The 26,702-nt window shown below is 40.9% G+C and overlaps 1 protein-coding gene across 1 annotated transcript in view; it reads right to left on the bottom strand.

The window, feature by feature from the left end:
• Positions 1-25,609, bottom strand: part of LOC115439689 (neurotrypsin-like) — an 86,329-nt gene extending 60,720 nt beyond the window's left edge. The window contains exon 1 of the mRNA XM_030163609.1: positions 25,335-25,609. Within this exon, the coding sequence (XP_030019469.1) occupies positions 25,335-25,466 (132 nt within the window). The 5' untranslated portion in view covers positions 25,467-25,609. The remainder of the gene's footprint in view (positions 1-25,334) is intronic.
• Between the last annotated feature and the right edge of the window lie 1,093 nt (positions 25,610-26,702).

Genomic DNA, 26,702 nt, shown 5'->3' with positions numbered 1-26,702 from the left:
CTTTGTCCCGTTCCTTCGTTCGTCCCCCCCCCCCCCCCCCCCCCCCCCCAGTCCAGAGGGGAGAGGGGCGGAGTTACACACACAGCAAGCGCACGAAAAGGAGGGAGGGAGACGAGAGAGAGAGAGCAGGGACCACAACGCAAACGGACTCGAAAGGTAAAAAAAAAAAAAAAAAAAAAAAGTTGAGAAAATGGGTGACAACAGGAAACGCAGCAAAATCTGGACACATTTCAATTACACTGACCAAACTAAGGCAGAATGTAGAGTGTGCAAGACAAAAATCTCATATAGAGCTGGCTCGACAAACAACCTGCACAGGCACATGAGAACTGTTCATCCATCAGTACAATTGGAAGATATGGCAAGCTGAGTGAGCATTTATTAGATATCCCTGATATCCACTGCTCTCACTAGTTTACTAGTAGACAGATTCAGCCTTACCAGTAAAATAGTGACACACATGCATGCAAATGAACAGGCGGGACAAAGTCTCCGATTGGTCCAGGGTTTATGTAGGCAGTACTTCCGCGTTTCACAGAAGGCTAATTTTGAATGCCGGACAGGGAGATTTGAAGCGGATGAAAACAGGATCGGGGCAGAGTCGTTCAAATTCACTCATTTGCTGGAATTGCCTAAAGTTTCCCTCAATGATTTATTGAGGCTCCAGGACAATTAGCACAGCAAACCCGAGAAAGTGTTGTACGTTTTTTCCGTCTTCCAATCTGTGCAATGTTGAAGGTAAATTAGCTTAGCCATCCTAGCTAACATTAGCGTTGGGCTGTTGGGATCTGTTCACCAGCAGATAATGACGTTATTAGATACGCAATTTAATTTTTGGTTTGACAGTGGTGGTTAAGAGGGGCCGAGACATGAGATCTCTGTGAGAGATCACTGCTATTCTGCTACTGTATGAAAAAGGCAGAGACGCAAAACAAGCTGAGAGTAGGACGAGTAGCTTAAATGTCACGTTCAAAGTTCTGTTGAACTTGTCCTGAGTTTTCTATTCTAACGTTGCAACATTTCAGTTTCAATAACCATAGAAGCAAAAAATACATATATGTAGTTGCTATTATGATTACTGCACATAATTAAGATGAATAAAAAACGTTGTGGAGTTCACAACAGATCAAAGTAAAGACTAAACCCTTGCTAAAAATGTAGCAATGCAGTTACAGGGTAGGTGAGTGTGGAGGTTGGCATGAATTCTAGTTCTGTAATACTGTAAATAAACAGGGTAGAAAATCTAAATTTCACTTACTTGGCTACACTCTAAACTGCCCATGTTCAATTTCAAAACTGTCTTGTCTTTAACAGCTTGAAGCACATATAGATATGGTTCCAACATTATTGCTGAGTAACTGATGTACTCGACACCAATTTACAATCTTTGTTTCTGTATTTCAGATGAACTTACAAGATTCTGGAGCCAAGTGCTTTAAAGGACATTAACTGTGGCATATGCAAAATATTTCTGGCAAGTGCAGAAGCAGTTACTGATCACAGCAATGGATTGGTGTGACTTTATTATCTGTGCCCATGATGACATGTTTGCAGCCCATACAGAGACAGATCTTTGTTAAGCTCATTGAAAAAGTGATGTGATATTTAAAAAGAAAGAAAGAAAGAAACAACTTGCCAAAATACTTATGGACAAGTCACATAAAAGGGACACAATGCTGAGAATGAATTCATACTGTTTTTATTAATGTATTTTTTTTGGTCTTTATTCTGATTAAAGTTATACCTACCGATGTGGCATTTCTCACAGCACTTAGTAAAAGTTTGAACATGAACAACCCGCCTCCCTCCAAAGCCCCGCCCGCTCATCCCAAGTCGTCAGAAATGGACGCATGGTCAGAGCCCCGTTCGGCACTATTGACGCAGGGGGTACCCCTTCTGCGTCGGATTTCGACGCGGAGGGCAGCCTGATAGAACTGTATGTAAATCCCTCAGTGTCATTGAGCTCTGACGCTTTCCTCTTACCTGATGCGCGTGATGGAAGCGGAGGTGGAAGTGGAGGTTCGGTCCACTTCAGCGTGTCCGTGGACCCCTCCCTCAGTAATCAGATCCATCATCCACCTGCCGCGGCCCCTGTTCCGTCAGTAGACCCTGAATTTAAGGGTCTGGTCTGTGCAGCGCTGGGTCAGTGTCTTCAGCTGGTGAGGTGCCCAGCACGCGCACTGTGAACGCGCGGCCTCCGCGAATTTTCCGTGGACATTTGAGGTTTCATAGTCCATACATTTATCATCTTACATAATCCTACATTGTGTGACACCAAGTACATGTACCTGAATCAGTACTGCGGTCATAAAAGCTGAGCTTCCTGCAGACCTGTCTGTTCAGTCCAGTACAGCTGACTTCCAGACTTTTATCTCCATCCTTCATTCATCAGACTCCTGTTTGTTCCCCTTAGTTGTTGTTTCTGTTAATAAATCCGTTTTTTCCCTTCCACATGTGCATTTGAGTTTTATCCATACACATCCTAGACAGTAGACTGTGGTCAGTGACAGGAGGAGCAGCGTGAGTGAAGCGTCAGATTCAGAGGGACACATATCAGATGCGGAGCGCGATAATGGATCAGATGCTGAACGGCCGTAATGGATGATTGACAGGGGGCTTAGCCAGGTTCGACCAATTATTTCATTCGGACCGACTAAAATGATTGGTCAGACTTTTATCAGAACTATATGAGAATTAAACATTTTTGAGTTTCAAAGCCTGGTGGATTTCTTTTATATTTTAGTTTGACACATGCTTATTAGGAGCATTTTAAGATGACAAAAGAAAAGTGTAAAAATGCCACATCATACCGTATAGCTTCAAAATAATTGTTTCACAACACTGTTTGAAGGTGTTGCATTGCTTTTCTGCTTGTACTGTTGCTTGCTCTGACTTAAACTAAGGGCCTTTTTTGGTAGACAGGCTACTGTGTAAAGTGGATTTATACTGCATGTGAGTGAAAGGATGACTGTACTGAACATCTCACGCTCCTTCATCCTTCAAATAAGTTCCTCAACATAGACTCTCAGTCTTGTAGTAGACTGTGTCTTCCTGACCCAGAGGCCCTGACAGTCTTTGACAGAAAGGTAAGCATGTGGACTTTGCAGGAACATGTGAAAAAAGTGACAATATGTACAAATTAAAAGTTACTATTGAATACACAGTATCAGAGACCTCATCAGTCTTATGCCATATCTCTTTTTAAAAATTAATTTAGCAGAAATCATAATAACTCAAATTGTAGGTCTAAGCAAGTACTTTAACATTCAGGAATAATCACCAAATATTTAATAAAAACATGAATTTATCATCATTGACAAAGTAACAGAGTAAGGAAAAATGCACAGCAGTTATTCAAGGTTTGGAAAAAATGCCAAACAGTGCTGTTTCTCAAGGAAAGTGCAAATATTTATCATACCACACTTTTCTTAATATATGAGAGTCAGTGGTGGCTGCTCGTCTTTCAGACAGGGGCAGGTCATTGTCAGCTTACATCAAAAAAAAAAAAATTGTCAAGTTATTTAAACATACATTCGGCCCTCCGTTCCTTTTAAAGAAAATGCTCAGTGACCTTATCGTACCAAGTAGGCGTCTTTTCCAGGGACTGGACCAGTGTCCTCTCAATGTCCAGCAGAGCTGGGCTGCTTAGATTGCCTTGGCCCATTGTGTTGTGGGTGTAAGACTTCAGCCTTTTTAAATAAGAGAAGCTCCTTTCACTCTGACCTAGCCGACAATATGATTGATTTAACTATCTACAAAACGATATTAAACTCGAACAAGAAATGATTAAATTATGGAACTGAAACAAGAAAATGCTGAAATTATGTTAAATTGAAACAAGGAAGTACAATGAGTGTGTTTTATTTACAGTGCAAGAAATGAACGAGTAATTTCATAGTGGTTTCTCTCTTGATTTCACAGCAGAATGCGCAACAGTTTTAAACTGAACTGTGTCAGTGAAGGAGGAGATCTGAAAACAGCTGTCAATCAAACGGGATTAGCCTTTCGACTGATCCTCCAATCAGCACGTGGGATTCTGGCGTCTAGCCCAGCCGAGCTCCGCTCACAGCTCCATTCACCCCCAGAGACACCCAGCGTCCGGGGGCGGGACAAAGTCGTGGCATTTATCCAATTACCGTCCAGTTTTGAGGCAATGAAAAAAACTGTTCCACTCAGTCCCATTGAAGTACATGGACGCTGAGCGTCTACAGGCAAATGCACTGAGCAGAGATCTAATGAGAAAACAGTGCAATGGGAATGGATGAGAAGTGAACAACATTGCGTCTGTTGATTTGTGACAAAGCTAATTCTGAACAAACTCATCTTTAAGATGAACGTGTTTTAACACATTTGTAGTCAATAAAATGTCAACACAGCCGCACATATTTAACCATTTAATTTTCATTATTTTAGGGGAAGCCGGGCTTCCCTTGCAGTCTATGAGAAATCGCCACTGATGAGAGTACATTATATCCAATAATGAAGCTAACATTTTTATTTTAGTTTTAAAAAAAATTAATTCAAGGTTGAGGTGTTTGTTCAGTGTGATGCACCATAATAATAATCAAAGATTTTATTAAGATACTGATAACATAATCAGTCTTTGGCGACATAGGTTTCATTACTTTATTTAATGTCTTTCTGCTGTTTTTATATATATATATATATATATATATATATATATATATATATATATATATATATAATAGACATTCAAGATTAAATATAAAATATGTGACTTGACACAGGCATATATTTTGAACATATTTATTTACACATTGCTATTAACATTCACAATTTATGCTTTATGCATTCATTTACAACCTTAACTGTTCTTAATTTATACTGTAAATTAAAAATTAGCTTTTTCTCATATATGTTCTTATCCAGTTGTAATTCAGGTACAAATTAAACAGTTTTAGAAACTTAGAGGTCTATGTCTTTCATACTGAGTAATCAGAAATATTGTTTGAGAGAAAAAAGAAATTGGCCCTGATGTTCACTTTTGCTTGGCCAGGCCCAGTAGCTCTGCACTCTATGGGCAGCGGAAGTAATTTAACATCCTGAGATTACAAATACTGTTTCAGCGTAAGGTTCATATCGATGCTCAGTCTGGAAAAAAAAAAACAAATTTCTGTAATTCTTCAGAATGTATGTCCAGATTTTGTTTAATAAAGTTGAAGGATTAAAAAAAAAAAAAACATCTTGATATTCCACCGGAAATGCTTAATGTGCAGCCGTGTCTTGAGCCATGATTTTACGTTATGGTGGGAATCTTCCGGGAAAAGCCAATAGGAAGCTTTGGTTTAATCTTCGTACCCACCTCCTCATTAGCATATGCTCAACTAGTTTACTAGTAGGTATTTTGTACCGTACTAGTTTACTAGTGGACATTTTGCACCATACTAGTTAACTAGTATGTTTAAAATGCATCTACTAGTTAACTAGTGAGGATTTTGGCTTTTACTAGTAAACTAGTGAGAGATTTTGGCCATTTTTTTTTGGCCATTTTTGGCTCCTGCTAGTTAACTAGTGAGAGATTTTAGCTGCACTAGTAAACTAGTAATGGCAAAAATGCATCCACTAGTTAACTAGTGAACATTTTGGCCTTCACTATTTAACTAGTGCACGTTTTTGCCCCTCACTAGTAGACTAGTGTGACATTTTGCCTTACTAGTGCAGCAAAACGGCAGTGGATATCAAGGATATCTAATAAACGCTCAGTCGGCTTGCCATAGGAAGAAAAAAGACAAGCAAGTGAACGTGATATTTATGAAGGTGCCAGTGAGTCTACTGCAACTGCTGCTGCTACTGCAGTATCTACAGCATCGCTGTGAAAGCTAAAAGTTTAAAATAGTTAAAAGTTTGTAAAGGTCATTTGTAAATAGTTAAGCACTTCTTTTTGCACTTTCTAATTTATTTATTTTTAATCACTCTGTAGAGTGTATAAATGAAGGTGTATTTACATAAACATTTGATATAGTGCATGTTTTTTTTTACATTAGTAATTCATATTGCGCATAACTTTTCATTATTGTTGGCAATCAATTAATTTAAGCACCAAAAAATCTTAAGAGCCACTTGGGAGCCGAAAGAGCCGGCTCTTTTTAGTGAGCCGAGCCAAAAGAGCCGGTTCTCTAAAAAGAGCCCGAATTCCCATCACTAGTTTGATGATGTGAAGAAACGCCTGCAAGACATCGGGGCTAAATACGTGATGCTCTACCCGGCCACGCTGAAAGTGATCCACAATGGAGAAGCCTGGAGTTTTGAGTCCCCTGCTAAAGCCATGACTTTTATTGATGCTCTTCTATGAACTTCATGTGAGTCACAAGCCATTCCGTTTATGTTTGTGGGCAGATACTTTTTTTTTCCTCTTACTTGGACTACGGTTCATAAAACTAAGTTCGAACTATTTCTAAAGTTTTTCTTGCTCCACAACTTTATGTTTATGGTGATTTGGCTGACTTATAACGATGTGTATCTTAAACTAATAACAGATTTTTTGGGGGGATTTTGAGAAGAGAAAACACTATGGTCTGCTCATTCTAGTTAAAGGGTGGATCTTACTGTCATTCTAATGGTGTTATTCGAATTCAGAGCTACAAGAGAAGTTAGCTAGGTTAGTGCTTGGCTATAAAGAAGGTGATGGTAATCCCCTGGTTATCATGTGGGGAATGTTCCTCTGATAGTGCTGTTGGCACATTTGTTACTTATATTGTGTATTTGTATTTTATCAGCTGGGCTGTGGTCAGGTACATAATCATTATAGAGGTTTCAGTACATTTGAGAGCTTTATTATTTTTAGTAAACAATGTTATGACTGTTGATATATTGAAACTGTGCACCTGGAATATTAAGGGATGTCACTCACCCATCAAAAGGAAAAAAATATTAGTATTTTTAAAAAAGGAAAAGATTGACATTGCTATGTTATAAGAAACACACTTAAGTGATGAGGAGCACTTAAAGCTGCAGCAAGGTGGCTTTGATCAAATCTACTTCTCATCTTTTCCCAGAAAAAGTAGAGGGGTGGCAATACTCATCAGGAAAAATTTACCTGTTAAAGTATCAAAGTGTATTAAAGATAAACATGGGCAGTTTGTATTTATTTCAGCATCTTTACATGGAGAAGCCTTTGCTCTCTTAAATGTTTACTGTCCTCCAGAAAATTAAGAGGGTGCTCTTAATTTTCTGACAGAGGCATTTGTAAAATTAGCTGGCCTTGCAGTGGAAAGTACTATTGTAGAAGGTTACTTTAATTCTTATGAACCCTTTGATGGATAGGTTTCATTTAGGTGCTTTATCCTTATCAAAACATTCAAAGCAAATTACTGGGATTTGTGAGGACTTTGGATTTGTGGACATTTGGAGAACACTTCATCCTGCAGATAAAGAATTAACCTTTTTTTCTAGCCCTCATAGTTGCTACACAAGAACTGACTACTTTTTGCCCCAAAAGAACTTGAAGAAGTGGTTGTCTCCTGTTCAATTGGAAACATTATAATATCAGACCATGCAGCAGTGTATATGGATATAACATTTAAAAAACTCTTCAAAAAACCCATTAGCTGGAGAATGGACACTTAAATCTTAAAAGATCACAAATTCATATCTTATTTCGCCACAGAATTTAGGTTATTTCTCTCCACTAACTCCCCTTCCTCTAATAATTCATCTCTGCTTTGGGAGACCTCTAAGGCCTATGCTAGAGGCTTAATTATATCATATACTGCTAGCAAAAGATGTAAAAATATGGAACAAGGCTTGCTGGAAAAAAAGACTTAGTATATCAGAGAAAGAATATGCCAAGAAACCTACAGCGACTAAATTGAAGGAAATTATTGCTATTCATGCTACTTTAGACTCCTTGCTAACAAAGAAGGCAAGAGAAAAATTAGGATGTGCAAAACAAAGATTATTTGAACATAGGGACAAACCAGGAAGATATGTATCGAACTTAGCAAAAAAACGAAGGATCTCTCAAATTACTGAATCAATTTTAGATGAGTCAGGGACCTGCTCTTCTGATTCTAAACTAATTGATGATACTTTTAGAAATTTTTACATAAGATTATACCAGTCCAAACAAACAAATAATACCAAAACACTAATGGAAGCCTTTTTCTCTGAGCTTGATCTCCCAATTATATCACAGGATAAGAAATCTAAATTAAATGCCCCAATTTCTGTAACTGAATTGCGTGAGGCTATTCAGCTTCTTCAGACAGGCAAAGCACCAGGCAGCAATGGTCTTGGTACTGAGTTCTATAAAGAATTTCAAGATCTTTTGTTAGAACCCATGATGAATATGTTCAATCATTCTTATGAATGTGACTCTATCCCACCATCATCAAGGGAAGCCAATATCTCCTTGATCCTTAAAAAAGGGAAATGCCCCAGTGATTGTTCTTCTTATAGGCCCATATCACTGCTGAATTTTGATTTAAAAATTCTTTCTAAAGTCTTAGCAAGGCGTTTAGAGGACCTTTTACCACTCTTAATAAAGGAGGACCAAACTGGCTTCATTAAGGGCCGTAATTCTTATAATAATATTAGAAGATTGCTAAATATTATTCAGCTAACGGAACACCAGTCAATAGACAGGCTTGTGATTTCTTTAGATGCTGAAAAAGCCTTTGACCATGTCAAGTGGTCTTATTTGTTTTTTACGCTTGAGCAATTCGGCCTAGGTCATGATTTTGTTAAGTGGGTAAAGGTGCTGTACTACCAGCCAATGGCTACAGTCATAACAAATGGACTTAGGTCGACAAACTCTGAGGTCCAGAGGGGCAGTAGGCAGGGTTGCCCTTTATCACCGCTACTGTTTGCAGTGGCGATTGAACCTTTAGCGGAAGCAATTAGGCGAGACCCTTTGATAGCTGGAGTGGATGTGGGTGAAAAATCGCATAAAATCACATTATATGCAGATGATGTGCTGTTGTTTATGCTAAAACCCTCAATATCAGTCCCTCGTGTAATTCAAATTATTGCCCAGTTTGGTGTCTTTTCTGGATACAAAGTTAATTTTTCTAAATCAGAGGCGATGCCCTTGGGCAATTTACATCAACAGCCAGATAGCCCTGATCCCTTTCCATTCAAATGGTCCCCTGCAGGCTTCATATATTTAGGCATATACATTACACCTAATTTTAGTCAGATGTTTCAATCCAACTTTTATCCCTTATTTGATAGAATTAAGCAAGATCTGGAGAGATGGAACAATTTTCCTGTATCATGGATGTGCAGAATTTCGCTTCTAAAAATGAATATCCTCCTACGCCTGCTCTATCCAATACAAAGGATTCCAGTTTTATTCAACCATAAAGTATTGAAGAAACTTAACGGTTGGTTTAGTTCTTTTATATGGTGTAAACAAAGACCAAGGATTAGGATGTCAGTGCTACAATTACCAAGTGCTATGGGTGGGCTGGATCTCCCAGACATTAAGAAATATCAATTGAGTGCTCATTTAAGATACATGGCTGATTGGATTAAAGATGATTCTTCTTCACTTTGGCTTGACATTGAGAAGTCCCTATCTAACTGTCCTCTTAAAAATCTACTTTTCATTGTTAAACTGAAGTGCATTAAAAAGCTTTGCAATAACCCAGTTATAATTAATACTGTTAGGGCATGGAGGATTACACAATGCATGGAAGGTAGATCAGGGCTTACATCAATCTTCACTGCAATTGCAGATAACCCCAATTTTCTCCCAGGGATTCTGGACACAGCTTTCAGGGGCTGGTCAGCTAAAGGACTTTCCTCTTTGGGTGATCTTTTTGATGGCTCTATTATTATGTCTTTCAATCAAGTTATGGAAAAATATGGCATATTGAGAAATGATCTTTTTCAGGTCAGACATTATATCATGAACGATACCTCACTGTTTACTGATATAAAAGTCACACAACTAGAGAAACTAGTTTTTCTCTCTCATGGAGTAGCGTCCATTGCAACCTTTTATGCTAGTCTGAGGGAGCACTCAAATGCAGGTGCTCGGACGCTGAGGGGGATCTTGGAGAGGGAACTGGGTGTCCTAATAACTGAGGAGATGTGGGAAGACATCTGGGATAATGCAAGGAAAATTTCAGTTTGTAACCGAACAAGAGCATTGCAGCTTAAGATACTGCATAGAGCACATGTTGCTCCAAGCCACCTTCACAAATATAGAAAGGATGTGTTGCCAGTTTGTCTTAAATGCAGGACAGAAATTGATGACCTTACTTACTGTCTCTGGTCCTGTGTGAAAATACAAAAATATTGGAATGATGTATTATTTGAAATACAAAAAGTTCTCAAAATGGAGCTTGAACTCAACCTGGTTTCTCTGCCTCTGGACCTTCCTAGTGTCTGTGTACCTGATGTATATCACAAAAAGCTGTATAATGTTTTGGCTTTTTGTGCTAAGAAAAATATTCTTCAGCACTAGATTTCGGATAAAACCCCCTCAGTTGCGGGGTGGCATAGGATACTAATGGAATTCATACCCCTGGACTTTCTGACCTGTCTCATACACCACAAGACCAATACCTTTGAAAGAATATGGAAACCATTCCGTGACTATATTAATGTGAATATATCTGCTATAATGACAAAAGCATTTGTATAAAATTAATTAATTAATTAATCAATTAATTTTTTTTAAATTTATTCTCACCCAGTTGCCATTGTATTGAATACTGTACTCTACCTTTCATATGTATAGCCTGGAAGGTATGTGTATGTGCATATGTATATTTTTGTGTGCATTTATGTGTGTATATGCATATATATATAATTTTATTTATTTATTTATTTATTTCACGGGGGTCGCTTGGAGCCTATCCCAGCTACTTACGGGCGAAGGGCCCGTGACCCTAGTGAGGATAAAGCGGGTTCAGAAAATGAATGAATGAATTATTTATTTTCTGACCACTACCAGCCTGTCTTTTGTTTTATTATCTTGTTTTATGTGTGTGTATTTTAAAAAGAAAAAACCCAATAAACACATTTATAAAAAAAAATATATGTATATTTAACTGAAACAAGAAAACGTTGAAATTATGTTAAATTGAAACAAGGAAGTACAATGAGTGTGATTTATTTACAGTGCAAGAAATGAACAAGTAATTTTGTAGTGGTTTCTCTCTTGATTTCACAAGCAGAATGCGCAATGGTATTAAACCGAACTCTGTCAAGCAAAGGAGTAGATCTTAAAATAGCTGTCAATCAAACAGGATTCAGCCTTTCGACTGATCCTCCAATCAACACATGGAAGCCCAGCATCCAGCCTAGCCGAGGTCCACCCACAGCTCCATTCACCCCCAGGCACCGGTACCCCAAGCCATGGATCTAGTTCTGAGTAATGCTTTCCATCAGGTCCGACAAATGAATTAATATACATTTGCACTCTTCTGCTGTTTATATTTTCTTTAATGCTGGTGAATGTCATTTTATTTGACTTCATTAATGCCAACTCCCATGACCACGTCATGTTCTCCAGGAAGCCAGGCTACAGGCTCCGAGCGCCGGCTCCTGTCCGGCTTGCACACCGGTGCACTTGGAGGGCTTGATACGTGCGCGAAGCGGGGTTTGGAGGTCAGAGCACAGCTTGGTTCGGACTTCTGTAAACGAAACTAGTTCCATGATCTGTAAACGGAACCGGTTACAAGAATGGAAAAAACTTCACGCTCCCTTGAAGGCTTTTCAGAAGCACAGGTAGAAGGAGCTCCTGCCTGGATCACGGACCACTGTCCCACTGACACAGATAAACAGAGCTGAATTTAATTTTTTTCAGAAAACAGTATCTCGTAAACTCAGAAAAACAGAGCAATTTTTTTTTTTCCAGAAAACAGTATCTCATTAGTTCAGAAAAACAGCGCCGATTTCTTTTTAAATTTATTTTATCTCGTATTACGAGATAATTATCTCGTTAATTCAGAAAAACAGAGCCGAATTTAATTTTCTTGTGTGAATGCAATACACTTCCATAGATAAAATACCAAATACAGAGGATAAAATTACAAATAAATGGTGATAAATCAGCTACGAACACTGTCATCTTCTCCAACATTGATTCACCAGTAAGCTATACGGCCCTCCACCTTAGACCCTGCCCTCCGACTCATTGAGAATCAGGACAACACCACCGCTTCACATGAACATGCAAAATGGAGTGGGAGGGGCCAAGGGGTGAGTTGGGATTGGGTCTAAGACGGTTAGCTTGGTTTAGATATTTTCCTGTTGAAGTGCTTGTTGTTTAGAATGTGTTCTATATCCGACAATTGTTTTATTATTCCTCTGCCAATCTGGAGAGGTTCTACTGTCGTTAGTTTTTGTTTTACTAAAATTCTAAAAATATCAGTTACATTATTGATATGATAAAACTTTTCAGATAAAGGGGAAGTGAAGAGATTTCAGAGGAATTCGGTGTTGGAAAGGCAGATTTATTGTTGTTGTCACTTAAACTAGCTCTAAATAAAGTTGGACATGGCCACAGTCATCCCAGATGTTGCAGTGCAGAGTTCGGACACTGTTGCATGTTTTCTTGTGGTCTAATTACCTCTGCCAAGGAACGGCAGAGGTTATGTTTTCATCGGGATTTGTTTGTTTGTCTGTTTGCAAGATAACTCAAGAAGTTATGGATGGATTTTGATGAAATTTTCAGGAAGTGTTGATACTGGCACAAGGAACAAATAATTAAATTTTTGTGGTGATTGTGGTGGGGAGGGTGATCTTCCTTGGCGGAGGTCTGCGCTCTCTGAGTGCTTTTCTAGTTTTTTAATTTGAACTCATTGAGGTTTAACCTATTTCATTCAGGTCAGTGTGTCTCTCCCTGAAAAACACTACGCTCCCTCCCCCATGGTCTCTTTCCGCCGCAACCTCCGCAACCTGTCCCCCACTCACTTCTCCACCTTTGTAGCCTCCACTCTCCCTCTGCCCAGCACTCTTTCCTCCTTACAGGTTAATGATGCCACTGAGTCTCTGTGCTCTACACTTACCCCCTGTCTGGATAGTCTGTGTCCTCTATCCACCAGACCCGCTCGATCCTCCCAGTCCCACCCATGGCTCAATGATACCCTCCGGTCGCTACATACCAATCTCAGAGCCGCAGAGAGAAAATGGCACAAAACAAAAAGCCCTCCCGACCTGATCACATTCCAGTCACTATTAGTATCCTTCTCATCCAGTGTCACAGCTGCAAAGAAGGCTCACTATAATAACAAAATTCATTCTGCCACCGACACCAAGAAACTATTCTTAGCCTTTAAAACACTACTCAACCCTCCGCCTCCACCACCCACTACCAACCTGACAGCAGACAATTTTGCTTCATTTTTCACAAATAAAGTGTCCACTATCAGCAGTCAGTTCACCGATCCACCCATAGACTGCACGCCTCCTTCATCAACATCATCATCATCATCATCACACACTGTTTCCTCTCCCCTGACTATGGGTACTGCTAACTCAACTGACAAAAGCCCAACTGCGTCATTCCCTTCATTTACTCCCCTCACAGAGAACGAGGTGTCTAAACTCCTTTCCTCTAGCCGTCCTACGACATGCCTGCCTATTCCATCCAACCTCTTACAGTCTGTAGCCCCTACTATCACAGCACCAATCATACATGCTTCACTGACATCCGGAACATTTCCTACAGTATTTAAACAAGCGCAGGTAACACCACTACTCAAAAAACCTTCCCTCACCGCCACTCAAGTGGAGAATTATCGACCAGTCTCACTCCTCCCATACCTTTCTAAGACCATTGAAAGGGTGGTTTTCAAACAGGTCACAGAATTCCTCTCCCAAAATAACCTCTTTGACATCAACCAATCTGGCTTCAAAATCGGCCACTCCACTGAAACGGCTCTGTTGTCTGTGACAGAAGCCTTGAAAGAGGCTAGAGCAGCAGCCAAGTCTTCAGTACTCATTCTACTCAACTTATCAGCAGCATTTGACACTGTCAATCACGATATCCTGTTATCCATACTCTTGAACATGGGCATCACAGGCCACACACACTCCTGGTTTCAATCTTATCTCACTGGTCGGTCCTTCAGTGTCCTGGCTAGGGCACACATCAGCAGTTCACCGCCTCACCACGGGGGTCCCCCAAGGCTCTGTGTTGGGCCCCCTCCTTTTTGTCATATACACCACCTCACTTGGTCAGATCATCCACTCACACGGCTTCTCATATCACTGCTATGCTGATGATACCCAGCTCTATCTGTCATTCCCACCTGATGACTCCACAGTCTCAGTGCGGATCTCAGATTGTCTCTCTGACATATCTGCATGGATGAAAGCCCATCACCTTCAGCTGAACCTGTCCAAAACTGAACTGCTGGTCTTCCCAGCTAAGCCAACCATACAGTATGACATCTCCATCAGTATTGACTCCTTATCTCTTGCTCCTACCAATGTAGCACAAAACTTGGGAGTCATGATTGATAATCAGCTGACCTTCACAGATCACGTTGCCTCTGTCACCCGATCATGTCGTTTCACTCTCTTCAACCTAAGAAAGATCAGGCCATACCTAACCCAACAGGCCACCCAGCTCCTGGTGCAGACTATGGTTATCTCCCACCTTGACAACTGCAGTGCTCTTCTAACAGGCCTCCCAGCTTGTGTTGTCAAACCACTGCAGATGGTCCAGAATGCAGCAGCGCGTCTGGTCTTCAATCAGCCTAAAAGGGCACATGTCACCCTGTTACTTATTGAGTTACACTGGCTACCCACAGCTGCCCGCATCAAATTCAAATCGTTAATCCTAGCCTACAAAATTCTCAGTGGGTCTGCTTCTACCTACTTAGGTGCACTGATAAAAGCTTATGTTGCCCCATGACCACTCCGCTCATCTGGGGAACATTGTCTGGTGGTCCCCAGACCTTATACAAGACATTCCAGGCTCTTTTCATGGGTCGTTCCACGTTGGTGGAACGTTCTAGCACTACGAGAACAGAGGCGTACTTGCCTATCTTCAAGAAGCTCCTGAAGACCCAGCTCTTCCGAGAGCACCTCCTGTCCTAGCACTTTCAAACATTCCATTTTAAATATTTTAATAAGGTTTTTCCCAGGATTATCACAGATTTTCCCAGGAATATCTCTGGACCTGCTGCGGTGGTCCTGCCTCTCTCCTGCCTTCATCATCATCATCACTCACTTAACCACAACTGCCTCCATGTGTCTCCCCCTACTCCCTCCTTCTCCCCCTCTCCCCCAGTCTCTAACTCTATTGCTCTCTCTTTTTCTCTTTCTTTACCCTCTCTCTTTAACCCCAACTGGTCAAGGCAGACGGCCATCCTCCAGGAGTCTGGGTCTGCTTGAGGTTTCTGCCTGTTAAAGGGAAGTTTTTCCTCGCCACTGTCACCAGTCACAAGTGTTTGCTGCTGGAGGATTCTGTTGGGTTTCTGTAAATTGGCTTAGAGTCTGGTTTTGACCAACTCTATATATAAAGTGTCATGATATAACTTTTTTGTTGTGATCTGGCGCTATATAAATAAAATCTGATTGATTGAGTGATTTGATTGGTTTTCCCCTGTAAGTCGCTTTGGAAAAAAGCGTCTGCCAAATGCATAAACATAAACATAACCTCCTAAGACCCAGCTATGGGTTTTCTGTCCACGTTTGTGGACAACACTTTCACAGCTTTATAAAAAATAAAAATCAAAAAAAAAAAACTGTCCACTGCAAAGGATATTCCATAAAAATTTGAAAAAAAATGCATCTGCAAAAACTGTTTGCCATTTTGTTTCCAATATAGGCAATTAGTTAATTTAAAAAAGCCAAAACTTGTACTTTCCTGGGTCTCAGGAGGTTAAGTTGCAGAAAATTAGTCTGACAGAAACACCTTCTTCTGCAATACTTTAAATCTGAAACATGTTATTAGTCCCATTTGAAGCTGGAGGTTTCACTTTAACCGTCTACACAGCTGTGGTCTGGATTTGTCTAAAAATGACAGTTTGCATCATATCTTTGTCCAAAACCAGAATAAAAGACAGTTTCTCATCTGCTCAGACCATTTGTAGCATCCACGTCCCTCTGCAGCGTCCCTTCATTTCCTGTCTCCACATGAAGGCATAAAAATAAAACACTAATTCAATTGTAACTTGATACCAACTGTCTTCATAAATAAGTGATTTCAGAGCAGTGGAACTGTCATCAGTCCTACTATCCTAGTGCATCAGCTGATCCTCATCTCTGAACAACTCAACCATGCATCCCCCTGCACTGGACCGTTTTTACAACAGACATTTTAACTATAACAGAAGCAGTAAAACAGGGGCATCAAACATGCGGCCCGGGGGCCAAATGCATCCCACCAAAGGTTCCAATCCGGCCCCTGGGATGAATTTACAAAGTGTAAAAATTCCACAGTCAAGGCTGTGGAACTCATTTTAGTTCCGGTTCCACATACAGACCAATATGATCTACAGCAGGCGTCACCAACCCTGGCCCTCGAGGGCTACTATCCTGCATGTTTTAGATGTTTCCCTCTTCCAGCACACCTGACGGTCGTTATCAAGCTTCTGCAGAGCTGGATGATAGGCTTATCATTTGAATCAGGTGTGTTGGAAGAGGGAAACATCTAAAACATGGAGGACAGTAGCCCTCGAGGACCAGGGTTGGCGACCCCTGATCTACAGTAAAATAATAACAGCAGAATAACCTACAAAAAACTGTATGATCTATATGTGTATATGTTCAAATATGCTAGTATCACCTGCACAGAGTTTATTTCAGGTCTAACAGCGTCAGTATTCTGTAAAATAACCAAAGTGTTGGTTGAATGTTGTTTGCACCTGTGGATGACACCTCAGAATCCTTCTACAGGGTGTTTCAAAAAAAAAGTATACACTCAGAAAAATGCCTAAAAAATAAAAGTTCCATAAGTTTCAGAAAATATCTATATGGTTATTGATAGACCAAGGTCTCATGCTTTCATTACCACAATGGCAGGTATCAGCCACACCACGTGAGTGACCATGATCCTTGCACTTTATTGGGATAGAAAATGGCTTGCGCACAGATATGAGAGGGATAAAACAAGATCAGACACCACAGTTGGAAAGCTTAGGCAGGTGCTTTAATGCTGTGTAATTTACAAGAAAATTCAGTTAACCCTTTGTCTTCCAGAAGCCTCCAAACTTTGCACCCAGGTTGAGCCATCCAGGCATGACTACGTACATTTCTCGGAAGCTACGAAGCACTGTTTACATTTGTCAGACCACAGTCCATTTTAGGCACTGAACCATCCCGTTGAGTGGCCCCCAAGATCCCGCGATCTTACCCCACTTGACTTTTTCTTGTGGGGCCATCTGAAGTCAAAGGTCTACGCCACTCCGCCAAGAAACCTGGATGACCTGCAGGATCGTATTGAAGCTGAAGTAACTCTTTTGAGGCAGGATGGTGGAATGATAAGGCGTGTGGTTTATGACATGTTAAGGAGGGCAGAGCTGTGCCTGCGAAGAAATGGTGGCCACATAGAAGACTGAACTGTGTGTGCCTGCGTTCTTTGGCATGGACTACGATCAGAACCAGACGTGCAAGGACTTGCTGTTTGAGTGAAGGAAGGCACAGCCTGGGTGCAAAGTTTGGAGGCTTCTGGAAGACAAAGGGTTAACTGAATTTTCTTGTAAATTACACAGCATTAAAGCACCTGCCTAAGCTTTCCAATTGTGGTGTCTGATCTTGTTTTAACCCTCTCATATCTGTGCGCAAGCCATTTTCTATCCCAGTTAAGTACAAGGACCATGCTCACTCACGTGGTATGGCTGATACCTGCCATTGTGGTAATGAAAGCATGAGACCTTGGTCTATCAATAACCGTATAGATATTTTCTGAAACTTATGGAACTTTCATTTTTTAGGCATTTTTCTGAGTGTATACTTTTTTTTTGAAACACCCTGTATTGTGTCTCGGTCCACATGTTGTCTGGGTTCATGTTGAAACTGTATGTCATGAGCAATGTAAAAACCAAAGCCAAATTCCTTGTATGTGTTCACATACTTGGCCAATTAAACTGATTCTGATTTATCCTATCATGTGACTTCATTGGAGTTTATATCTGTGTATTTGTCTTTGAATTCCTCACAGAGGCGTGTTTAAACGTGTGGTCTCTGGAACAGTTTCTATGGAAGGTTTCACATTTTCCTGCTGCTTAGAATGTTTGACAGCACAAATGTGATACAGTAGATGTTAAATTGTATTGTATTGTTAAACTGCGCCATCCAGCTCGACCGGCTCTCATGCTATCGAGCGGACAGACCTCTCACGGAGGGAGGTAAGACCCGCGGCGGGGGGCTCTGTGTTTACATCAATGATGCCTGGTGTCGGGATGCTGTCGTAGTCTGCAAACACTGTTCACCGCTGATAGAGCTCATGATTATCAAATGCCGGCCATTTTATCTGCCGAGGGAGTTCACGGCCATACTGCTCGTGGCTGTTTACATCCCCCCCACCTCCAACAACAACAACAGGAGTGAAGCACTGAACGAACTCTACCAGCACATCAGTGAGCAGCAGACTACCCACCCAGATGCTTTCCTGATCCTACCTGGGGATTTCAACCACGCAGACCCAAATACTGTGTTTCCCAAACTCCACAAAAACATTGACTTTCCCACACAGGGAAACAATACCCTGGACAATGTTTACACCTCCACGAGCGGAACCTACAAGGCCCTGCCCCTCCCCCACCTCGGCGCTTCAGACCACCCCACTGTTATGCTAATGCCAGCATACAGACCACTGGTTAAAGTCACCAAACCAGTTCGGAACCAGGTACGAGTTTGGCCAGAGGGGTCCTCAGAGGCGCTTCAGGACTGTTTCAGCTCCACTGACTGGCATATGTTCAAGCAGGCTGCCACCTACAACACCACCATAGACCTCCAGGAGTACACAGAGACTGTCACTGCCTACATCACCAAATGCACTGATGATGTCACGGACACAAAGACCATCACTGTCCAGGCCAACCAGAAGCCATGGCTGACAGGGGAGGTCCACAGGCTTCTGAAGGCTCGGGACGCTGCCTTCAAGGCTGGAGACGAGGTGGACCTGAGGACAGCAAGGGCCAACCTGTCACGTGGCATCAGAGAGGCTAAGAGGCAGTACTCCAGGAGAATAGCCCACCATTTCAGTGACAGCAGAGACACCCGGAGTCTGTGGCAGGGGATACAGACCATTACGGACTACAAGCCTGCGCCACAGACCTGCGACAGCTCCACCTCTCTGCTGAACCAGCTCAACAGCTTCTTTGCTCGCTTCGAAGCACACAACAGCACCCCTGCACAGAGGACCCCACCCCCCACCGGTGACCAGGTGATGACACTGTCCCCAGCGAACGTGAGGAGATCCCTTAGTAGGATCAATGCACGCAAAGCCCCGGGTCCAGACAACATCCCCGGTCGTGTACTTAGAGACTGTGCAGTGGAACTCACAGATGTTGCAACAGACATCTTCAACACCTCTCTGAGTCAGGCTGTTGTCCCCACATGCTTCAAAGCCACCACCATCATCCCGGTCCCGAAGAAGAAGGTCCCCACCTGCTTCAAGGACTAACGTCCCCATCCTCATGAAGTGCTTTGAACGGCTGGTCCTGCAGCACATCAGATCCATCATCCCCCCTTCCCTGGACCCTTTTGCAGTTCGCTTATCAGTCCAACCGCTCAACTGATGATACGATCTCCACTGCCCTCCACTCAATCCTCACCCATCTGGACTTGAAGGACTCATATGCCAGACTCCTGTTCATTGACTTTAGCTCTGCATTTAACACACTCATCCCCCAACAGCTCATCCATAAAGTGGACCGGCTGGGGCTTAGTGCCTCCATGTGCAACTGGTTGCTGGACTTCCTGATGGGAAGACCACAAGCAGTACGGCTCGGCAGTAACACATCCAGCACCATCACGGTGAACACAGGAGCCCCCCAAGGATGTGTGCTAAGCCCCCTCATCTTCACCTTGCTGACCCATGACCTCACACCGAGGCACAGCTCCAACCTTCTCATTAAGTTTGCGGACAACACAACTGTAGTGGGTTTGATCAACAATGATGACGAGACCCACTACAGGAGTGAGGTGAGCCACCTGGTGACGTGGTTCAGGGACAATAATCTGTCCTTGAATGTGGATAAGACAAAGGAGATGGTGGTGGACTTCAGGAGAGTGCACACCCAACATGCCCCTCTGACTATCGATGGTGCTGCTGTGAAGAGGGTGAGCAGCACCAAGTTCCTGGGTGTGCACATCTTGGAGGACCTCTCCTGGTCTATAAACACCGCATCACTGGCCGGAAAGGCCCAGCAACGCCTATACTTCCTCTGCAAACTTAGGAGAGCCAGAGCCCCAGCCCCTATCATGCACACTTTTTACAGAGGCACCATTGAGAGTGTCCTGACCAGCTGCATCACTGTGTGGTTCGGTGCCTGCACCGCATCCTGCAAAAAGGCCCTCCAGCGTATAGTGAGAGCAGCTGAGAAGATCATTGGAGCCCCTGTCCCTTCCCTTCAGGACATCTATAACACCCGCCTCACCCGGAAAGCCGTCCACATCATAAAGGATCCCACCCACCCGTCTCACAGCCTCTTCAGCCTCCTGCCATCAGGGAGGAGACTGCGGAGCCTCAGGGCTAAGACCAGCAGACTAAAAGACAGCTCTTTCCACCAGGCTATCAGAATGCTGAACTCCCTCCCTGCTCTACCCCCCCTCACACACTCAAACTCAGGACTCTAACAACCCCCCCCCCCCCCCCCCAAACCATCGCCACTTTAGTGCAAGTGATGCACATATGCACCTTGATTGTTCTTTGTTACTCCTCTATTGCACTTTTTTATATTTACCTTCACACTCTTCTATGCTATTTGCACTTTGCACTTTTCCATGTTATTTGCACTTTATGTTTACTGCACTGTGGGGCCTTAGAGTCCAGTAATTTCAGCTCTCTCTGTATACAATGTACATGGCAGAACTGACAATAAAGATAACTTTGACTTCGACTAAATGAGGGCTGATAAATCTGACTGATCCCACAGTAAAATAATACCTGGCTGTTATTCCGGGGAAAGCACAGTTTAAGCTGCAGAAACACTGTTGTCCATAAACGTTTCCCATTTTTGACTCCTTCTGTTTACCCATAAACACCTCTGATCTTTTTGGTTTTGGTCTGTCGTTCTGAACAGATGAATCTATACTGCCACATCTGAGTTCCCCTGATGAAATGATCCATCCTAATGAAGCTCAGACCAAGGTTATTATCCTTAACGAAAACTAACGAAATGACAAAAACTAGAACTGAAAAAACATTTTCGTTAACTGAAATAAATAAAAACTATTGTAATTTCCGGTCGATAAGCCACAACTTTTTTCCACACACAGTGAACCCATGGCTCTAAAATGATTCAGCTAATTTATGTTTTCTCAGCTAACAATCTATCTGGCTGACGAAGAAGGAAATAGAACTGCTGCACATAAGCTTGGCATCAATGAAGCGATGGTGAGACATTGGAGACAGGGTGGGTGTGGCTTATAGTCAGGTGCGGCTTATTGTCCAGAAAGTACGGTATAATTAAAAGAAAAAACGATAACTAACTGAAACTCTATTGTGTGTTTACAAAACTAACTAAAACAGATAAAAATTATGGATAAAATTCCCTTCGTTTTTGTCTTTGTCAATGTCGGATTGATACGAAATCGATATATTTCGCTCTAGCAATTTTAGCCAGCGGCACCATACAACACTTCATGGTCCGTCACTTGTGGTCTACAGTCATCTTGTGGTCCCCACTCTAACTGGAAACATGGAGACTAAAGTTGGGAGAAAGTAGCAGAGTCCTGTCTGGGATTTATTTGAATATGATGGAGAAGAAGAGAAAAGATATGACAAAACTAAAATTAATACAAAAATTAAACTAAAACTAAAATATAAAAAAAACTAAAACTAAACTAAAACTAAGCATTTAGAAAAAAAAATTAAAACTAATAAAAACTAGCAAACCTGTTATAAAAACAAATTAAAACCAACTGAATTAGAGAAAAAAAAAAGTCAAAACTAAATAAAACTAAACTATAATGAAAAATCCAAAACTATTAGAACCTATAGGCTCAGACCAAAAAGGAAAAACTCCTCTGCGATGTGTTATTGGTGCTGAATGCACGGCTACTTCCAGTGTTGGTGGGTTTAATTAAAACCTGCACATAGCTGTGTTCGACTAATGACTTGTGCACCAGCTCCACAGCCCGTGTGCTGCACAGTAGATCAACACAAGTCCAAATTAAACCCAAATGTATGACGAACTGATTACAAATTTGAAGATCTGACATGCAGAGGAGGAGAGATATTTGAAGTAATGAATATCAGTGATGCTGACTAGGGCTGTTAGAAAATATCGGTTCTGCAATATATCGCAATATTTCATTTCACGATACTGTATCAATATTAAAAAGTACTGTATCAATATTTTTAGGTATTTATTCAAATGCAGATATTGTGGAGGTTCATTTTTGTTTTTCGGTTTTCTTTATATTTCCCCATGTGCTTGCAATGCAATGCACAGGGGACTATTGTTTGTCATATTTATTATTAGGGGCTCAGGGATCGACACGAGGCATCGACAAGAACAAAGCCATGAGCCACCTGTTCTTCTTCCACTTGTTTCTTTTTCTTATATATTATTTTTCATCTTCCAGACACATTTTCGTCCGTTAATAGGGCCTAGGGCATTGTTAAGACCCCTGCAAATTATACATCAAAACATGCAGTTTCATCAGGAATAGTATATTATGTACTTTTAGTAAAGATTTGTGAATTTTTCGCAGACTTATTTGCAAAAAAACATGCAAAAAAGTCCCATAGAAATGAATGGGGAGAGGAAAAAATCTGCCAGAAAAGTCTACTTTTTTCTGACTGCTACTGCTTCGCCATACTTTCACTTACAGACTTCATTTAAACTTTAAAACGTAGGCATTTTTGTCATCTCTCCAAAAATATCTGTGGTATGAGGATGGGGTTTACGGTTTTCAATAGGTGAATCTTCAAAAACCCCTGGGTTGAGTGAAATTCTCACCTGCCAGAGTGGGTGATGTCATCACCTAGCAGCGAAAATTCACCTAAAAATTTTCTGAACAACTCACCCTCCTGGCCAAATGATAAATAGGAGGCAAAAGATCTTTTCCAAAAATGTAGCCACAGTTCTTGGGCTTCATATGAACCCATGTTTGAAGATCTAGCTCTTTCTAAAGTGAAATGACAGGCAGTAGTTCAGAGGCAAATCCCTCCTCAGCTCCTATTCAAATCGATACAAATTAGTGCTAAATGGATCATTCTGCTCCTGGTGAGTTGACTGTTTTTACACTGCTATAACTCGGTCATTTCTCACAGTACGGACAAAAAAACTACATGTGTGTGTTCCCCAGGTCTATCTGCCACTCACAATCATGTTAGTTTTTACCTATCATTTACGGTTGTCCCGTGATTAGCAGCTGTTCGGGAGCTCTTTCACAATGTTTCAGTGTGCTTGTGTCTGTCTCCTCAGTGCCTACTCTGCTCGTTGTCATGGTAACAGCACATGTGGTCTGTGTGGCACAGCTGCAGACAATTAAGATAATTAAGGCTCCACAAAAAAAAAGATACACTAATACAGATACACTAAAATTAAAAATAAATCTAAATAATAAATAATGAATACAATAAGAATAAATATAAAAAAAATCTAAATATAATGAAGCTCAAAAACTTTACATAAATTCTCTATATGAAATGAATGAGCTCACCTGGGATCACATACAGACACACGGAGCTTTTCAATAAAAGGAGCCTATGGAAACACTGCTTTAACAGGACTGACACAGACTGTGGGCGGGGCTTCTCATCTGAGTACAGGTCTACAGAAAGTCTGTGGTGATGTCAGTCCACAAACACTGACACACACATTCAGATATGAAGTGAATGGGAGATATTTCTTGCTTTTACATCACACAAGTCCCCCCCGATCTGACAAGAGGCAAACACATGGGTTACATTTCCTTTAGGAAATGTATGGAAGTCTAGTTTTTCTATTATTATTTAACACTGTTTTACTAAATAATGGTTATTTGAATCATCCTAAAAGCACTTTTTACTGTCTGAGAGGCAGATGGTAGTTCCTTTGTTGGGACTGCACTAAAATAATGTTCTAATGTTAGTTCTGAACTAATAGAATATGAACATTTGAACAGGATCTTAAACTGTAATGTCTGTAAAACAGAACTTCAGTTTGAACACAGGGACATTTTGTGATATAACATTAGATCCTGTTGGGATCAAATAAAAATGTGTTTAGTATTTGTGCAGATTTCTGGTGTAATTCAATTCTTCAAGGAAATAATCATTTAACAAAAAAGAAACAAACAAAAAACTGCCTTTTTAACAGTATCATGATATATCGTAATATATTGTATCATGATCCTAGTATTGTGATTTGTATCGTATCACCAGATTCTTGCCAATACACAGCCCTAATCTGCAGTGTGTTATTGGTGCTGAATGCATGGCTGCTTCCAACGTTGGTAGGTTTAATTAAAACCTGCACAACGCTGTGTTTGACTAATGACTCCTGCACCAGCTCCACAGCCCGTGTGCTGCACAGTAGATCAACACAAGTCCACATTAAATCCAAATGTATGACGAACTGATTACCAACTAGAAGATCTGACACGCAAAGGAGGAGAGACGTTTGAAGTAATGGATATCAGTGATGCTGACCTCCAGCTGACAGCCCCCCCCACCCCCTTTAACCCAGCCTCAGTGTGTTAGTGTTTCCAAGTTGACTGGATCTGCTGTGACAGGCTCCAACAGTCTGGATGAGGTCTTCATGACCAAAACACCAGGGGGGAAGGGGTTCCTGTCATGATACCCTGCCGAGGGGGGAGGGAAGGGGAGGAGGGAGGGAGGGGGGGAGTAAAACCACGACTGTATGTGCATCTGTGCATGCGTGTGCGTGTCCGCTTAATTGGACAATGCGCATTGATAGTAGGTTACATTAATGAGGTAAAATAAACAGTGGGTGGATTAGAGGGTCGGATGAGGGGTTTCACGGACCGACTTCCACCGGCTTTGTTGGAAATGCATTAAAAAAAAAAACATCCAACCTTTACTGCACGTCTTCACTGCATTCAATTCTACCTCATTAGCTCATTTATGTATTCTATTTAGTCAAAGTATGCATATCTAATAATAATAATAATAATAATAATAATAATAATAATAATAATAATAATAATAATAAAAACCATCAGGCCACATCCTCCGCCACATCAGCACCAGCATCCTCATCATCCTCATCCTCATCTCCGGTACATACCTCAGCCAACAACGGCATCCAGAAGCAGGCGGTTCCGATCAAGCACAGCATCTCCCGGCTGGTTGGGGTTCTGGTTCTGGTTCTGGTTCTCGTTCGGCCCATGCTTCCCGCTGCCTGTCGTGTTCGTGTCATCGGCGGAGAAGCCGTCTCTCCTCTCCCATCTCCCTCCGTGGGGTTGAGCCGCTCTCCTCCGCTCCTCCTCGACCCTCCGCCGCCGCTGATGCTGGAAACGTGTGTGAGAGGATGTACGTGGGAGGTTTGACGTGCACGAGGGTGAGTGGGTGCGGCACAAAGAGGAAAAAAAGGAAAACAGACGCACACGCAAAACCACACTGTAAAAAAAAAAACAAAAACAAAAAAACGTTAATATTCCGGCAGCTGGGGCGCCGAAAAAATACTGTTAAATAACGGGAAATAATCATCTCATAAAAACAGGGTAATTTTCCATCATTAAAATACAGTTTTTGCCCTAATTTTACATGAGATTTTGCTTTTTTTTTTTTTTTTTTTTGACTTTTTAATGTTTAATAAATGATATTTACACGCATTGAAACAATATAATTATCTAGAAATATATACATTAATATTTTTCAATGAGACCAAGTTGTACAATCTACTGATAAAAAGTGTATTTTGATAGCTTATCAGTGCTTATACATGTTATACATTTACAAAAACACATTTATTCAACATTTTTGTTGTGAAACCTCCCGTAATTACACAAAATATTTGTCAATTAACAAACATGCCTTGTTAAACTTACAGAACAAATACTTCTTTTATGGTTAATTGTCAGTAATTTTATCTGGTTTTATTGTTTGTGTGTTTGTTTGTTTGTTTGTTTGTTTTTTACAGTATTAAACTTTAAATTAACAGTTTAATCTCATAAATAGAAAATAAATATTTGTGGAAAAAATGATACATTTGTGAATGTATTTTAACTGTACTTTTCTGTGAAAAAAAAAATCTGAAAAAAAAAATGACATTTTATGGTTATTCAGTTACACTTTTTATATGTTATTTTACATTTGACATGTAAAATCACAGTCTGTTTTTGTCATTTCATTGATGTTTTCCTGTATCTTAAAAATACAGGAAAAGTCTGTAAAAGAAACAATAAAAATTCTGTTAAATCACAGTTTTTTTTTTACAGTGCAATCCCGTTAAAATAGTTAGCGCCAAAAAAAAAAAAAAGTTAACGCTGCAAAAATGTGACGCTGTGTTTCTGTCTGTACATGAGTCATTAATGAATCTGTAAAGTTGGCTTTGTTTCTGTAGTTTATTATTTTTATTTATGTGTTTATTATTATTATTATTATTATTATTATTATTATTATTATTATTATTATTATTATTATTATTTTAAAT

Source organism: Sphaeramia orbicularis, chromosome 19 (assembly GCF_902148855.1).
Source record: "Sphaeramia orbicularis chromosome 19, fSphaOr1.1, whole genome shotgun sequence".
NCBI lineage: Eukaryota > Metazoa > Chordata > Actinopteri > Kurtiformes > Apogonidae > Sphaeramia > Sphaeramia orbicularis.
This window is presented reverse-complemented; position numbering and strand designations above follow the sequence as displayed.